Below are 15,830 nucleotides of genomic sequence, written 5' to 3' on the forward strand. Positions count from 1 at the left end.
CCCCTACCAGCCCCCACCCCAAAAAAAATTAAGTTTGTTTTTAAAAAATATTTTCAATTTCAAAAATTATTTTCTACTCTAGTAAAAATAAAAGAAATTTTTCAAAAACATTTTCATTCATAAATCAAACACAAAAAATCTTTTCTGAAAAATATTTTCTACTCACCAACCAAACATGGGAAAATAAGTCAAAATCCAACTTGTTTTCCAAGAAAACATTTTCTAGGAAAACATTTTCCATGGAAAACATTTTCCTTCATACCAAACACACCCGAAGTTGTCCCAGATTTTCAAAAAGACACCTAAACTTTGCGTGCGTCCTATTACCCCACAAAACATTCAAAATCACAATAAATACACATTTTTTACACAATATTTCCACTTTGGACAAAATTATCCTTCGAATGTGCAATTTCTTAAAAACAAAAAGTCGGACCCATTATTGATGTATTGAAGGATGCTTTGGTAATTTCCTATGATGAATTCGTTTTGTTTGTTTCTTTTAAATTTATTTTACTATACTAAATAATTGTGTAAAATATTATGAATCATGATAATTAATTACTTAAATATTTAAAAGATTTGATTGACTCTTCAAATTTTACCGGTGACACATAAATTGGGACAAATGAAATAATATATATTATTTGAAAATTTCTTAGAAAGTACTATAAATTACAGTAATTAACAACTAGAAATATTTCAAAGACAAAAAAAATTGATTGAATCTCAATTTTTTTTTGGTACTACATAAATTGAGAAAGAAGAAATGACCTCTATTATTTGAAAATGGCGTAAAAGTATTACAAATCATACAATAAGAATTAACAATTTAAAATTTTAAAAGACTTTAATGCTTTATACTTATTCTATTTCCACTTTGGACAAAAATATCCTCCCAATATGCATATTTTTTTAAACAAAAAGTGGGACCCATTATTGATGTATTCAAGGATGCTTTGGTAATTTTCCTATGATGAATTCGTTTTGTTTGTTGTTTAATTTTTTTAAATAATTATATAAAATATTATAAATCACAATAATTATTTACTTAAATATTCAAAAGATAAAAAAATATGTAAAAGCTTATTAACTCTTCAAATTTTATCGATGACACATAAATTGGACAAATGAAATAATATATATATTATTTGAAAATTACTTAGAAAGTACAATAATTTACAATAATTAACAATAGAATATTTTAAAGACAAAAAAAATTGATTGAATCTCGAAATTTTATTAGTACCATATAAATTGAGAAAGAAGAAATAACCTTTATTATTTCAAAATTGCGTAAAAGATATTACAAATCATACAACAATAATTAGCAATTTAGAATGTTAAAAGACATAAAAAAATTTTTACCATAGTTAACACATAGTTAACAATAATTAAAAATTTAAACTATTTTAAATTAATATTAAAGTTTGATTAACTCTTTAATTTTGTCTTTGTCACATAAATTGAAACAAAAAATAATATATATTGGGCTCGTGCTAGCACGGGCTCCGATATCTAGTTAATTAATAGAGTATTAAAGATATTTATCCACCATATATTTCAAGAACGTTAATTTAATACTCCCTTCGTTTCACAAAGAATGACCTCCTTTCCTTTTTAGTCAGTTTAAAAAAGAATGACCTCTTTTCTTTTTTGGTAACATTTTACTTTTTACTTTCCATGTGGCATGTTTAAGACCACAAGATTAAGGGCAATTTTGTACATTTGACATAACTTTAATTTAGGACCATAAAATTTAAAAGTCTTCTTTATTTATTTAAACTCCGTGCCAAGTGAAACCAGGTCATTTTTTGTGAAACGGAGGGAGTAAAAGATAAGGAAGAAATCAAATTATAAAATATTTAACAAAGTACGTATTATACAACCAAACTGGCTCGAAGATTTAGACAAAGAAATGACGAAACAGTCTATATTTTTATATAAATTAATTAATATAAATAATAGAATATTTTGTGGGACCCACAGCATCTTGTTCCGAGTCCTATTTTGGACCCACATAGTCAAAGAACCAAAAAAAAAAAAAAGTACAGCCAAGTAGAACACCAACAAATAACAAGGTGGTAAATAGTTTTTTTTTTCTTACCATTCGAAATTAGATATTTATATTAAATTTAATTAAATTTGTTCATATATCATCATATCTTTAACAAAAGCGACTTCATATTCAAGAGATTCAAACCCGTAATAAAATATTACAATCTAAAATATTTTAAAATACTTAATATTATCCACTAATCACACAATACATGTATACTAGTTAAATACTTTAAGTAACAAGGAATAATTATCATTCCACCGCGAAAAATGAATTGCTAGGTTGTAAATAGCTGAGTATATAGTAGTGGCCTATATTGAATTTCCACAATCTGAATTCATTTTATCTTCTTTCATTCCAATTTGGGAGTGCCGTGGCCTTGTTCGCTTGCTTTTAAGCCTTGCAGCAAGCAGCCATGGCGGCGCCTCCTTCTATTACATTCTCATTTCCAATTCCCCATGCAATCATGAAGAACTCTCTTTCAATCTTATCCTTCATTCTTCTTCTTTCTCCTTTGTTCGCCATGGCTAACCCATCATTTGGTAATTATTGGTTTTCTTCACATGTAAAGTTTTGATTTTTTTTACACCCTTTTGGGTAATGAATGAACCCTTTTAATGTTTCTGCTAGGATCTTTGGAAATGTGATGATTTTGCAAGTATTTGTACTTTTTTCTTACAGGTGGACAGCTTGCGTGTAAAAGTTGAAGTATATTCTGTCTGACTTTACTAGGTCTTGAAGTTTATGTGTTGATTTGATTCTTTTTAGAAAAAAGATGTTTTCTTTATTGTGAAAATGAAATTATATTGTGACCTATTTTGCTTAGGTAGCTGGTCCTTTGTGTTCTTGAAATCTATGTTGCTCAGAATCTTCAAAAATGTCTACGGATGCGTGTTGGATCCTCTAAAAGTAGTGCATTTTTTGAAGGATTCGACATGAATGGGGAAATTTTGGAGAGTCTAACCAACATAGATTGAAATTATACTAGCTGTTTCATAAGCATTAGTGATTGACAAGGTGGAAAAATTAGCTCCTATACGTTCTACTTGTTTGTATATTCATGTCATTTTCAATTTATTCTGTCTTGAATCATAACATTACATGATGTGCACAACTATGATTCTGTTTCTTTTATAAGTTTGATTGTTTTCCAATGTGAAGTTCTATAAAAATTGGTTCTTTCAAAAACCCAAAAGTTGTGTTCTTTATCGCGAAGAACTGTTCCATTCATCTCATTAAACAAGATTCATCCCTTCCCCCACTCCCCCTTGATTCAGTTGCTCTTTTTATACTAAATACCTCAAATCTGTAATAATGTGGGGCTCTTTGTGATGATTAGGTGCTGAAAATACAGAAGGCATAAAGTATGATCTTTTCCCTGAAATCCTCAAGGAGGAAGCTGTTGGAAGACTTAATGAGCTTGGAAAGGTATCAAAGCAAGGCAACTACTTTAATCATTTTTAGTGGAAGTCAAATTTCTTGGGAAGCATTTTTTTCTTTTTTGGTATTTTAACTGAGGTTTATCTTTCTTAGAGTACAATACATTATGCATCCATGAAAGTTCTCAAATCTTGAAATACCGATTTCTGCAGTATAACAGTTTGCTTTCATTTTTTTACTTGTTTTGGTGCTATTTCTTATCCTGTTTTTTTCATAAGTAGAAGTGTTGAAGTAACAAAAATTTGTGTTGTGTGACAGGTAAGTGATGCAAACGGCTACCTAGAGAGGACCTTCCAGAGCCCTGCATCGATCAGAGCGGGAAATCTTCTTCGTGCATGGATGGAAGATGCAGGCTTGAAAACGTATGTTTTCGACTTATCTTACTGTATTTTTAATGCTTCAGAAACTTAATTGATAGCACTCCTGGTTCCAGGTGGGTGGACCAAATGGGCAATGTCCATGGTCGGGCTGAAGGAATTAATCCAAGTGAAAGGGCTTTGTTAATTGGCTCTCATTTGGTGAAGCATTGATTACTTACATCTTCTTCGTATAGTAGATTTGCTTAACTTCACAGCATTACTAGTTCAAGATGCTGCAGAAGGACCTGCCATTGAATATTTTGTGTTTCAACAGGATACAGTTATTGATGCTGGATTCTTTGATGGTTCATTGGGCATAATTTGTGCAATATCTGCATTAAAGGCATTGAATTCTTCTGGAAGGTTGGGTAAACTCCGGCGACCAGTTGAGGTGAGACACATAAAACATATTAGCCTGGAATGTCAATCGTATTTCATGTTTTCTGTCCTGTTACTCTTTGTTGCAACCAGAAGGTTTTTTCCTTTTCAATCACACTAATAATGCATTTTTTAGGAGTGGGGGCACTGTACTTTATTTGTGTCTCCTAAAGACAAAATCTGAACTCCAAAAAGTAACTGTTCTTTGAGAAAGAGCATTCCTCATGCGGCGCGCGGCGTCGTTGAGGAATGCTCTTTCTCAAAAAAGTAACTGTTCTTTAACTTAACTCCAGAAAGTTTAGGTACTAGTCATGTGCTTTCCCATAAATTTGGGCTTTGTTCTGATGTCGACTGCTAAGTCTCAGACTGTTCCAATTTTGTTTTGGGTTGACACTTAAAACCAATCCGTCGCAGAGGCTTATGTTTGTGGTTGCAAGCTCCATTAGAAGTGTGACTTGCATATGAGGCGATGAAGTTGATGGAAAATGGGGTTAATACTTGTTAGATCTCTGGCTTGACTAACATAGTCTAGTATGCTGAAATCTGAATAATAAGTTAGATATTTCCTTACTACCTGGGGTTTCTATCATTATGCTATCTCTCTTTTCATGGTATATATTTGTTCACAAGTATGAATATGCAAACAGTTAGGTCCACATCTGCCTCATGTTGCTTGATAACTAATTTGTTGACCGATGAGAGGAACTTGGGAGCTAGAGTACAAGAGAGCTAGTTGCTTGGACTCTTCAAAAATGCCGCTAGGTTCATGTCAGATACTTCAAAAACAGGACATTTTTGAAGGATCTGACACGAGTACAACAATATTATTGGAGAGTCCGAGCAACATAGCAAGAGAGTGCACAAAGAATCCTATGGTATTACCAAAAGAAATTTTCATTATGATCAAATAGAATCCTATGGTAATACACTTAAAAAAATTATCACAATATACGAGTTGATTCTTGCTGACATAGTAGTAACCTTCGCAAGGACAATATCAATTCCATCTATTAGAGTTTTGGAGTATGTATTAATGTTCCTGGTTTTACTTCTCCCTCTTCTCACATCTTTCTTCTCTTTTCCTTATCTCCTTGTCTTTCAGCTTTGAGATGTATGAACTCACTAATGAGCTTTGTATTTTCACCCTTTTTCCCATCTAACCCTAGCTTCAAATGGCATGTTATGTCCTCTTTGAAATGTTATAACCTTGAACATGCAAATTTGAGTTTACGTTCCTTATTTTCAGGTACTTGACATAATTACCTTCTAGGGAGAATTGTGTTATATCTTAACAAATAATCCTGTCCGTCTAGAATCTAAAATATTAGACCTTCTAGGGGAGACTATGACACTTTTGCACCATAGTCTGTCTAGAATCTAAATATTGGCGAAAGAACTTAAGTAATTTAATATCACCAGTGATCATTTGTGGTAGCAGGATTATCAGGAGTCAGAAAGAATATACTTCTTAATGTGCAATGACAAAATTAAGTTGCTTAAGGAGCAGTTGTAGCAAGTGTTACAGCACAAATAGTAGTGCTAGTTGCTTAATGTGTAATTGCTGTCAACTCTCCTTTGTATTCCTTCCATCTTGCAGCTTTTATTTTGAGTTAATATCATATATCATAAAATATTTAGTTTCTCCTGCTTTTTAGTATTAAATATTGCAAATTTCTTATGTACTATTTTGCAGGTAATCGCGTTTAGTGATGAGGAGGGAGTAAGGTTTCAGTCAACCTTCTTGGGCAGTGCAGCTATTGCTGGCATATTACCAGTTTCAGCGTTGCAAGTACATGATAAGAAGTTTGTATGGCTAACCCAAAAGCTTGTCTTTGTTCGTATAGCTACTGTGTCTCAGTAAATTAATGTGCAAGTGTTTCAGTGGTGTGACAGTGCAAGGTGCTCTGAGAGCAAGTTCTATAGAGACTACAGAAGAAAACCTTTTGCAGCTCAAATATGAACCAGAATCTGTTTGGGGCTATGTTGAGGTCAATAATAGTTCTCTATATATCATATCAAAGTCACTAACTACTTCATAAGATCCCTGGTAACGTAGTTGCTGATGATAGATCTTATTCTAATGGTCTTTTGCAGGTTCACATTGAACAGGGACCTGTATTGGAGAATGTTGGTCTCCCTCTTGGTTCAGTAAAAGGCATTGCAGGGCAGACAAGGTTGAAGGTGTGTATTCTTATCCTACCGCCTCTCGGCTGGTTTATGTGATCGCAGCATCAAAAAGATAGTCTGAATTTTCTACGGCAAATCATCTACTCTTATTCTAAGTTTGTTAATGTAACTTAGTAGGAGCACATTTTAACGCTCTAGTAGTTCTCGTCTTTGTGATGATATGACGTTACAAAGTAAAAAGTACTTATATGATGTATATATCACTTTGCTTAATCTGAACTCCAAGTTCGAATCTTGATGATCCTTGCCATGGGAGAATTGGATTTTACTTTGGTACATTGAAGCTAAATTCTAAAGATCGCAACTAATAAAGTCAAGAAACATATTTCAAGCCCTTGGGCAATAAATCAATTGATCAGTATGAGAGGAATAGTTAAATTGGAGCTCTAAAGGGTGAGAAAATTATCTCCCTGGAAAATGTGTTCTTGGCACAATCAACAGCTTGGCTACTTCCACTTGTCACGACTAACATCTCCTTTTGGTATACACGGCCGCTTATAAATTTGGTTTAAGGAATTCTTGCTTGACCAGACCTTTTGAATTAAGCATTGCAGGTGACTGTGAAAGGCACACAAGGACATGCAGGGACAGTACCCATGAATATGCGACAGGATCCTATGGTTGCAGCTGCTGAACTAATTGTATTTCTGGAAAGTCTTTGTAAACAACCTGACTATTATCTGTCATATGATGGTCAATGCACATCTTCAACAGTGGAATCTCTTGCAGGATCTCTGGTCTGTACTGTTGGAGAGATATCAACTTGGCCAAGTGCAAGTAATGTCATTCCAGGCCAGGCAAGCACTCCTTAAACTGCTGACACACAAGTTACATATTGTTGTTTGTTATTCATACAGGGTAAGTACTCGAATTTCTAGAATGTTCCTTACGACATGTGCATTTATTACAGGTGACATTCACCGTAGATGTACGTGCGATGGATGACTCAGGACGAGAAGCTATAATTTATGAATTCTCAAATAGACTCTACCATATGTGTGATAGGCGTTCTGTCTTCTGTAACGTTGAGAGAAAGGTGAGAGATTCTTAGATCATATGTAGCGAATTCTGAAGCATGTTCATGACTAACGCTTGTCTTGTTGATTTAGCATGACGCAAATGCTGTGGTTTGTGATCCTGGCCTGAGTACACAGCTAAAATCTGCATCTTATACTGCTTTGAAAAGAATAACTGGTGAGGATCCAGGTGATGTTCCTGTACTGATGAGTGGAGCAGGGCATGATGCAATGGCCATGTCTCATCTAACCAAGGTGAGTTATACTCAAACCTTGTATTTTACTACTTCAGACGTGATCTTTTTTCGTTTTCTTATCCAAGCCACCTTGTGCACCTATACTATTCCATCCTATATAGGAGATTTGAACCATGGTGTTTCATAGTTTTAACCCGGTTCATTGACACTTGGAATGTAAATTTCCTTCTTATTTTTATTAAAGATTGGCTACTTTTCGATAGGTGGGAATGCTATTTGTGCGTTGTCGTGGAGGCATCAGCCATTCTCCTGCAGAACATGTATTAGATGATGATGTTTGGGCAGCTGGAATGGCTGTCCTTGCATTTTTTGAGACACTCTTGTAATTGTTGGCATTTTGCAATGCAACCTAGTTGGCCAGTTTGCTATTCATAATCCCATTTTGTATATATATGTATCCATTCAATTTCTATAGTTGCAGTAATGAGAATGTATATTTGCAATAAAACAAGTTGCCCTGTTACTTAATTTGAACCATCTTTTACCAGAAGTCTTGATTCGAGTAAGTGGCGATATGGCATGCAATGATGAGAAAACACAGTAACCAATAACCTGGCTAAAACTTTTGAACCCACCTACACGCCGTGGCAGGGCTAAGTGGAGGAAAGGGTCTTCGTTGAAAAATTATATTGTGCAAATAAAATTGGTTTAGCTCTCGTAGCTTAAACTCTTAAGTTTAGGCATTGCGGATGCTTCTTGGGGTAGAGTTTGTTGGAGAAACGGCTAACTGGTGCAAAAAGAAAGTGTTTCTATATTTTTAAGTTTTTTTTTTTTTATAGAAAAGCTTGTAATTTGTAATGGAAAGAACTTCAAAATACAGTTTCTGAAGTCTTGAAGAAAGAACATTTGGAAAAACTTCTGCAAGATTTCATGGACATTTATTGAATTGGTTGTTATGCATAGTGATATTTTAACACAGGAAACAGAAACAAATTTTAGAAATACAGGTGCTACAAGTAAACAATGCAAAGCAGCAGCAGATGAAAGCATACTGGCTTTGGTGATACAGATTAGTTGTTGTATTACATCTCAACCATCATGGACTGGTTCAAGCCTCAAGGCCTTGCATGTCAAGTTCAAAAATAATGCCTAATACAATTAGCCCTTGCAACTAGGATAAAAGATTGCAGGCTGGTTTCAGTCAAAAGAAATGCTGAACTATAATTCTTATCCACTTACTTTACAATAGGGGGCTGAGCTAATTGTTGTAGCTGATGGACGACGTGTGACATCCTCGGACGCATTGATGGTACATGTTGTGTACAAGAATAAACAAGATCAACAACTTTTTGGATGACTCCAACTTCAGGAATCTGAGAAGAGGAAGAAGATGATATGAGAGGATCCAAGAGTTCAACATATCGATGAGCCTGCACCAGAGGCGTGGCCCATTCAAATATACTTTGCCACCCAACAGAATCAACTGCCTGTGCTGGTCTTCGTCCACTAATTATTTCAAGCAAGAGGACTCCAAAGCTGTAGACGTCACTCTTTGTAGTAAGCTCATTTCTGTAAACAAACTCCGGAGCAAGATACCCATGAGTACCACCTGCCATGACTCTCCTCTCATGCATAATTTCCCATGGTACAAACTTAGACAGACCAACTCCCATTAGATGGGCGCCAAAGTCTTCGTCAAGAAGAACATTGCTTGCACGGATATCCCTATGCACAACTTGTGGCTTCATTTTGTCATGAAGAAACCTGTCACACATGATGAAAGCAAACATTAAACAATATAAGCAAAGAAACTGCCATCACAGAGATTAGCAAACAAACAATGTCATGCTTTTTGCCACTTGCACTTCCTCTTGTGCGCTAGCTGACACAGTGACACAAAACAGAGTTTTAACAACTATCACCACCTTTCATGGTTAAAAATACAACCATAACACAACCAGACCAGTCATTTTCACCTTATGCAGTTGATTAACATACTTGCTAGATCCTTCAATTCCATAAAATACAAAGGTAATAAACTAGTAATAGACCCTGAATTGTCTCTGTTTATTTTCCCTTTTTTAACAAATACGCCATAGGCATGACTGGTCTTAAAGTATCTATCCATCGATATATTAGGCACCTAGGTTGCTTCGCTTATAACAGTAACCTTCATAGACATCCTATTTTCTATGACTTCACTTTCCATAGACATCTGCCCTAGAACAAGGTAAGACACTCAGAACAAAAACTCATGAAGACAACAGGACAGTAATATGCAGTTTTTATTTTCTTACTAAGATGTCGCTGGTATCCATTTCCTTAAGGATTTCATCTTTTCTCACTCGCTTCTGTCTGAATTCCTTGTAGCCTATAAAAATTACAAAGACCTACTTGCAAACTATCGAAATCTTTAAAAGTATGTACATTATGAAATGAACCCAGCTTACTCAAGTGGCCTATATTTTTCAACTTGCACTGAATAAATTATGGAAAATAATACCTCTTAACAAAGAAGTCCATGAAAAGTTAAACTACCAGGGACCATACATAATACATTGCATATATTAAATCTGGTGATGTAGATAAGCCTAAGGTTTGGTCTATCTTATGCTGATTATTTCACTATATCATCATGAATAATTGGAATAATATATTGGCTTCTTTTTGTACACTTCAATATTTCTTCCATGTATATTTGTTGTTGGGGGTTAGGTGGTGAGTAGTCTCACAAACCCCTGAAAAATTTATTCGCCATAATTTCCATGTCAAGGAAATATTCCCTAGATAAAAGTTCAACAATTCTGTCACCAATAAATAGGGTCATAAATAGTTAATAATGAATCCCCGAATAGAAAATCAATCATGGCTTTCCTACAATATTTTAGTGAGATTCATGAAGAGAGTTTTTTTTGATAAAGGTAACTTTCATGAAGAGAGTTCCTGCTCAAACACTTAAATTGAAAGACACACACACGGGCGACCTAACCGAGTATGTGATAATTGAGAAAGGAAAGATCCACCCCAAACCTGAAAGGAAACACGAGAAGCCAGAAGGCCAGTGCTGCAAAGACACGTTTGGCAATGGCAAGATCTAGCTGGAGTAGGAAAAGCAGATAGGTAGATCCCTAGGAAGTGGATTCTCCTTAGTACTGGAACGGATGTTGTAAACCTAAAAGGTTTTCATTTATTAATTGCATTATATGTTAACAAGAAGTATCTTGGACAAGATGTGCAGTATTTGACTTTCTTCTGAATGAAAAATCTAGGGAAGAAAAAGGAAAATAGGAAAAGGAATATTGCAAGACAGATAACACACCCTTTTTTCTTAACAATATAGATAATGCATTCTTATCATCTATTTTCACCCCTGTTTGACTTCCACCATAACATCTTCATTGGACATCAACCCAAACAGTATATATGAGTTCATACTCATGACAAAGAAGGGAAGTATGATAAAATTTAAAAGATAAACTCACATTTCTGACTAAAATCAATCCACCTCAAGGATAAGTTAAAATATTTATTCCTAATCTACAATGCACATGAAGATAATGTTGGAACACTACTTACGCAATCCCTTGAGCAAGGGTGGTGGCGACCTTCATTCTCATGCTCCAGTCTAAACTCCTACCTCCTCTAGGAATATGGTGTAGCCACCTATCCAGGGGTCCATTGATAATAAACTCGTACAGAATATAGCGGTCACCATGATGATAGCAACATCCTTTGATAGATACCAGATTTGAATGATGAAGTCTTGCAACCCTTCCAATCTCAGAGTAGAACTCTTTCTTCCTCTGAATACCGCACCTCTTCAATCTTTTCACAGCCACCCTTGAACCATCAGGTAAAAGCCCACTATAGGTACCACCTGTTTTGGCATCCCCAAGGAGACGATTTGCTTCACTGAAATTCTTTGTCATGGACTTTACTTCATCACGATTGAAAATTTTCCAAGACGGGGGAACTAATGCTAATGATGCACGCGATGATCTTTTGCGTCTTTTACTTCGCCTAAATACAAGAAGCCATATCACAATAGCCAAAGTAGTGCAAAGGATCAACCCACTCACAACTGCAAGAATAATGAGATACTCCCTGTGGCAACGCATATGGCGACACTTGCTCCCTAATGTAAAATTTAGAAGATTATTTAAAAACCAATTAAGGAATGTAATAGATTTATCCAGATAACAATGTAGGCCTGTATAATGGTTAGCTAAAATGCACTTCTCATGGAAAAAACAAAAGGGGACTATGAAGCTTTTAATCACATATTATAAACACACTATATCAGGGAAAGAGTTTTGCTTCTACTTTTCAAAATTACACTGGGTGAAAGAAACAATTAGAAATAAATTGGTCTGCAATCACTTACCAGCACCAAGTGTGCATATAGAAGCATGAGTTACATTGCATCTCTCAGCTATAATAGCACCATTGGTTATCGATGTACACAAATCCACCGACTTAAAGCCATAGCATGAGAAATTTTTGCAACTTGAGTCCAAAGTTGTCTTAGGAGCAATACTCTCATTCCAGCTAGAAGCATTATCAGACCATTTCCAACCCAACCCAGCTGTGGTATGGATGCTCCTTCCGCCAACCCAGCATCCGTTACTATCATTGCCACAAAGCTTTTGGACAAAGTTCAGTTCTTCTGAAGATGTTATGGCAGCCAGGTTTCCTCCAAAACCATTGCAGTAAGTCTCTGATTCAGTCCATTGCAAAGAGGTCGCATTATATTTGAAACACTTTTTCCCATTTGGGCTGCTAAACCAACCAGGATCACATCTTCCTGCTTGCGAAACAATAAACAACAGTGCCAAAGAGATGAGACATAATAACTTGACCAGTTAAAAATAAAAAACATACACTAAGAAAAACCACGTTGAGAGGTCCAAATAAGTTTCAGTTGCACTAGTGTTTTGATAATACTTGATCTAACTTCTTCATTTATCTAAGAAGAAGAAAAGAAATTAGGAAAAGGGTCATATTTGTCCCTCACTTCCTGTACTATTAAAAAGGTTTAATTTTACCCTCCATTATACTATCAGTCCATATATACCCCTAATGTTATTCTATCAGTCTATATGTGTTCCTAATGTTATAAAAGTGGCTCAAACTTGCCATTCCTGCACTAACCCCATCCATTTAGCCACATGATCTCCAACTCTTGTACACATTTGTTGATTCTTTTCACCATCTTTCTATATTTGTAGTTTTAACGTTTTTTCTTTCTGTTGTTTCCTTAGGTTTGACCATCGACTTCAGTTGTAAATAATACTAGTAAGATTGCGGGGACTGGAAAGTGCTAGGTAGGAATAGTTGTTTATATCTAGGTAGGTAAAACTCAGGTATCATGAACTTGTTTATATCTAATAAATACCTCATAATGGACAATAAAGCTCGGGTATTCTGAACTAGTTATTTCTAATACCACAACTAAAGATGACTTTTCACCCTAAAAGTATCTTTATCTTCATTAATGGATTTATTTACTTGATTATGCTAACAATTGAGGGATCAGCTTCAAAATTAGAATTCATTTCAGATAAGGTCTCCAAGATTTGAAGATTGAAAGATTCACGGTTCACCACAATTGGCCTCCACTGCCATCTCAAACTAAGCTTACGAAATAAGAAGGCCCAAGAACGATGTTCACACCAGGTCATTGCCCTCTACCCCTGTGTCTTATGAACTTGATAGGAGTAGTCGTTGCTTGGCCTCCATGTTATGGATTGTGTGATATCACTCAGATTAGTGGAGGTTTGACATCGACAGTGTGTTCTCAGTTTTCACTTTTCCTTTGTTGAGAGGGAAGGTGTGCTAGATTCAAGTATGATGGATAAATGAAAGTACCAAGTTCTGACAAACAAAGCCAAACTTGCATTAAACTAAGCTTGTCCAAGCTGAACGAAAAGAGAAGAGAACACTGAAGCTTTAAAAAAAAAATTCTATAAAAAAATTAAGCTCCAGTGTTCTCTTCTCTTTTCATTCAGCTTGGACTCCTAATTGTGTTCACTCAATTAGTCAGTTTTCTCTGAGATGATCCACAGCCTTATTCACTGATGTAGCAACAAATAGACTTCTTTTTTAAAACCCATGCGAGTTCAATAAAAACTAGAACTTTGTTCTTCTTCCTACAGAGCGAATGGAAAAGAAAGGTTCTTCGTAATTGTGGAAACTTAAATGAACAGCTAGATGGTTCTTGGCATGACATTTCTACACGTGTACCAGTATGTCTAATACCATAAGTTGCAGGGATAACTTGAGACTTGAAAGCAAAGGTCTTACAAATGAGGCATATACAGTATGTAGGAATCACATTCCACATGACTGCAAATATCCTGTAAAAACCATCAATATTCAAGAATTGCAGGGGGCAAAAGTAGGATAAAGTTGGATCATCATTATTTTCCCTATTGCTTTCAGTCTATGCCCATTTCAAAAGAATATGATGTGCTATCTCAAATGAAAGATGTAGTAATATCAAGCTAGAATACTAGTGCAATTACTGCTGCTCTACATGCTGATCAACATAAAACACACTGTTATTCTCGTCTTTCCATTGCCTAATGTAATAGCAAAACCTCTAACTGGCGAAATTGTAAGTGTCTACATGCTTCATCTGGCCACCTCCTCATCTAAGACAACTACCAGGGGAGCTCTATGCATCACTTCATGAGTCCCCCCGACATCTAGTGCAGTTTTTTTTATGAAAAAATGGTGAAATGCATATCATCAAAATAAAAGAAACTTCAACAGAGGAGTTCCTCAATAGGAAAGGAACTGGACAACATTATTCATCAAGGCCATCATTAATCCACCATAAAAGCATATATATTATCTCCCTCAAATAGAACCAAAGTTTCACTTTAAGAGCAACCTAAACATGCCTTTATGAATGAAATGAGCAGAATCTACTTCAATCAGGTGATTATGACCACCAGGATTTCTTAGAAGGATAATCGATCAGTCAAATAGAATATTGTTCTAAGAATATTCCAAGAACAACTGTCTTGGAGGAATGGAAATCCATAACTTTGGAAACCGGAATTGAGAGGCTGGTCAATTAAATTTTTTTAGAAGTAGGAAGCTGATTATAAATAGTTGCAAGTTCATCTTCTATTTATTTTTTCCGAGGGATAACTGGTTGCAAGACAGTCTTTTATGGCCTGAGCGTAACGATGCTGGGAAGTGACATAGTTCTCAAAATCTTGATTTATGAATGATGGTTTGGCACAAAATACTCCAAGCTGTGGACCTTAAACCCTATAGCAACTTGATAAACAAGATTGGATTCGCCAGCCTTTATTTGCTCCAAACTCAAAAGTTCACTATGCTAGTTTAAATAAGCAATTGACACATAGATATGCACACATTACATAAGAAGCACCAGTAAGAAATCCCAACATATTATACACAAAGTAACATATAGTAGTTGAACATTATGTTGAAAAGATGATTATAGATGCAACTCCATTACTGATTCTAAAAAGAGCCCTAATCTAATCAACACAAGCCAATCTATCAGTTCCAAGGAAATAGACAGAACAATAATCTAATTAATTCCAAAACATTACCATCATCATGACTTTGATTCCCAGAAGATGAAACTACTTGTGAATCAAGTGTCTTATTAGGGACCTGAAAAAATTTCAAAAAAATAAAAATCAAAACTTTCTCCAAATTCACACACTAACGTGAATTCTGACAACATATTCAGACACCCTTTTCTCTAAATAAAAGGTACTATAATCGTTTCTTTACTTACAGAAGTGGAAGCACAGAGGTGAAGCAGAAAACAAGTAAGTAGAAACAAAGGGAACAGAAGTTTAACAGCCATCAGTATCATCACTTGTTCTCACTGTATAGCAAAACCTAGAATGATTTTGAGTGTGGGGTTGGGCATTGTGGATACGGGGGGGGGGGGGGNGGGGGGGGGGTGGATAGGGTTTTTTTTTTAGAGAGAGAAAGGTAAAGAGTTCACATTGGAGTCTCCAATGGTTAGTTGAATTTCTTTGAAGAAGAAAGTGTTGTTCAGACAGAGTAGTTAATTTCTCACCTTATGTTTGTCCCCACCATTTTTAATGACTTCCGTCAAATTCAAGGAACAACTTTTTTTCCCTAATAAATTTAAAAATTTCTTTCAATTTTAAAATAGTTTTAAGAGAAATAAAACGTC

General features: G+C 35.2%; 2 protein-coding genes across 3 annotated transcripts; one reads left to right on the forward strand and one right to left on the reverse strand.

The window, feature by feature from the left end:
• Positions 1–2,388: 2,388 nt before the first annotated feature.
• LOC125846451 (allantoate deiminase 2) lies at positions 2,389–8,164 on the forward strand. Its single transcript, XM_049525863.1, has 12 exons — positions 2,389–2,601; positions 3,399–3,487; positions 3,758–3,861; positions 3,933–4,017; positions 4,133–4,249; positions 5,930–6,039; positions 6,119–6,224; positions 6,331–6,417; positions 6,978–7,220; positions 7,334–7,459; positions 7,533–7,694; positions 7,900–8,164. Exons 1-12 carry the CDS (start codon positions 2,475–2,477, stop codon positions 8,020–8,022), a joined length of 1,479 nt encoding a protein of 492 aa, XP_049381820.1. The 5' UTR covers positions 2,389–2,474; the 3' UTR covers positions 8,023–8,164.
• A 471-nt stretch (positions 8,165–8,635) lies between these two features.
• Positions 8,636–15,610, reverse strand: LOC125846449 (C-type lectin receptor-like tyrosine-protein kinase At1g52310). Of its 2 annotated transcripts, none has more exons than XM_049525861.1 (5): positions 15,420–15,610; positions 15,229–15,292; positions 12,021–12,440; positions 11,213–11,771; positions 8,636–9,400 (listed from the first exon to the last, which is right to left on the reverse strand). In XM_049525861.1, the coding sequence occupies exons 1-5, from the start codon at positions 15,498–15,500 to the stop codon at positions 8,872–8,874; spliced, it is 1,653 nt and encodes a 550-aa protein (XP_049381818.1). In that variant the 5' UTR covers positions 15,501–15,610; the 3' UTR covers positions 8,636–8,871. The 2 variants fall into 2 exon arrangements, with proteins under 2 accessions (XP_049381818.1, XP_049381817.1); XM_049525860.1 differs by having other exon boundaries at positions 12,021–12,443; positions 15,420–15,577.
• Between the last annotated feature and the right edge of the window lie 220 nt (positions 15,611–15,830).

This window comes from Solanum stenotomum, chromosome 12, assembly GCF_019186545.1.
Source record: "Solanum stenotomum isolate F172 chromosome 12, ASM1918654v1, whole genome shotgun sequence".
NCBI classification, from domain to species: domain Eukaryota; kingdom Viridiplantae; phylum Streptophyta; class Magnoliopsida; order Solanales; family Solanaceae; genus Solanum; species Solanum stenotomum.